Consider the following 2,305-nt stretch of genomic DNA (forward strand, 5'->3'; position numbering starts at 1 on the left):
AAACACAGTACTCCTACAGAAATGGCTATGAGTCATCATGGAACAGGGAATTCTTTGATTTGCAAAATTACTTGAACCCTAAAGACAGCATGACAAAAAAAAGAGAGAGAGAGAGAGAGAAACCACATAGTAGTAGTACTATAGTACAAGCAAAGAGTTAATATTCCCTGAAGGAAGAGACTCTGTGTGCTGCAGACATTGCTTCTCTTGCTCTCCTATAACCCCCCACCAAGATCTGCTTGACTTTGGGTCCAGTCTGTTAGTATATATAGGAGGTGCAACCCTAACTGAAGGCAGCACTCAGGCTAGGCACCTTTCCTGAGCTGGAGGCCACACTGTTGTGGAACATCTCAGAGATGCAGCTATCATTGACTCAAGCCCGCACCTGTAAGTGAACTTTATCTGTGTTCCTCTAAGTAAGCATTATCTGTGCATTACTTTGTCATGATGGGTTTATGTAGTATATATTCTTTGGTCTTATTAGTGCTGTCATCAGCAGAGGACTGATAATATGTTCATGTGTTTCCTAGACTCAAAGTGAGGAAGTTAAGAATTTTATAGTATGGAACTGATAAGCACACCTTGAGATAAGTGGTTCTCCAAAGGAAACCTTCATCTCTGTTGATAAATGACAATCCATAGAGTAATTTTTCATTGTTTTTTGTTTTACTTGAAGATAAATGGGGAAAACATTGTGGGTGTCTAACAGGTACTTTCTCTGAACAATATTTCAATGCTCAGATCAACTTCCAGAAAAATAAATAGGCCAATAAAAAGGAATGCTTTCTTCAAATTGATAACTTGAACTTTTTAGAAAACATAAGGTCAAATGGTCCAATTGCTCTCAATCTAGAATATTAAATCTAATAAAAAACTGTACAGTTCTCATCCTGCCTGTGGCTTTTGTTGCTGTCTGCTTGTAGAGCAGTGCAGTTTCAATATTTAAGGAGATCAAGTCTTTGCCTTTTCTGAAAAGTTTTTCTCACTTACATAGGAAAAAAGAAAAGAAAAAAAAATAAGATGAAGCTATACTTATTTGGGTTTCCAGGGGGTGAACATGTATCTGCTCACTTAACCTGAGTAAATGTTCAATTCCAAAGTCTGATATAGAAAATTATAGTAGCCTTGATTCTTTACAATTTTGGTGTATGTCAAATAAAATGGCAAAAGGAAAATCATGCTTGTCATGAAGAAGAAGAAGAAGAAGAAGAAGAAGAAGAAGAAGAAGAAGAAGAAGAAGAAGAAGAAGAAGAAGAAGAAGAGCAACAACAACAACAACACCTATGTGCTGGGTGATACTTAAAAGAAAAACCAATTAGTTACAAACATCAATTTTATGAAATGAAAAACAAGCATATATTCACAAGACACTAAAATGTGCAAAGTGATGACATAAGGACTCTAGCTTGGGATTAATCTCAGCTCCAGATGTTTCCAAATTTAAGAAGCTCTTTGTGGGAACTAATGGGGTGTAGGGGAAAGAGCGGGGGGTGGGGGGTAAGGATAGCCCATGTCTGGCCAGAGTTTGTCCTTTGCACTGGGCAGGCAAATGTGGGAGGGTGCCAGATGCTTTCTACTTGGCCCTGAATGGGCATCTAAGATACTGACCCCACTGGGCAAAGGGTGGACAAGGGATAGCCCCTGACAGGGTGCCCTGGGGCAACACCTTGTAGCCACAGGGTTACAGGAGAGAGGGCTGAGGGGAGAGGTTCCCAAGCAGTCAAGAGTCCTTAGTCCAGGCCTTGACTGGAGCACAGGAAGGCCTTCCGTCGGGAGATTAGAAACAGATCATTTTCTGAGATCATCTTTAATTTCTTTCTTCAGAAGATGGCCTAGTCGGCCATCATTAGAAAGAGAGTCCCATTGGTCTTGCAAACTTTATATGACTTAATGCAGGGGAATGCCAGGACCAAGAAGTGGGAGTGGGTGGGTAGGGGAGTTGAGTTGGGGGGGGGGTTATGGGGGACTTTTGGGATAGCATTGGAAATGTAAATGAAGAAAATACCTAATTTTAAAAGAAAAGAGTATTAAGTGCTCTTAAGCACTGGTGAGGGGTGGAGAGAAAAGGATCATTAGGAGAAAGCCTATCCCATCCTCCAAGCACAGCAGACCTTGATACACAGAGACAGTCTATGGTTTTAGATCTTTATTTTAGAAAGGCAGGGAGAAAGGAGAAAAGGTAGAAAGAGAGACAGACTGGCCATGGCCAAGAGGAGAGAAAGAGGAAAAGGAGGAGGAGGAGGACGAAGAAGAGAGAGAGAGAGAGAGAGAGAGAGAGAGAGAGAGAGAGAGAGAGAGAGAGAGA

At 41.1% G+C, this 2,305-nt stretch overlaps 1 protein-coding gene across 1 annotated transcript in view; it reads left to right on the top strand.

Annotated features, from left to right (window-relative positions):
• The first annotated feature begins 315 nt into the window (after positions 1 to 315).
• Positions 316 to 2,305, top strand: part of LOC110308156 (prolactin-3C1) — a 7,638-nt gene continuing 5,648 nt past the window's right edge. Inside the window, exon 1 of the mRNA XM_021180536.1 lies at positions 316 to 387. Coding sequence (XP_021036195.1) covers positions 357 to 387 — 31 coding nt within the window. The 5' untranslated portion in view covers positions 316 to 356. The remainder of the gene's footprint in view (positions 388 to 2,305) is intronic.

This window comes from Mus caroli, chromosome 13 (genome assembly GCF_900094665.2).
Source record: "Mus caroli chromosome 13, CAROLI_EIJ_v1.1, whole genome shotgun sequence".
NCBI lineage: Eukaryota > Metazoa > Chordata > Mammalia > Rodentia > Muridae > Mus > Mus caroli.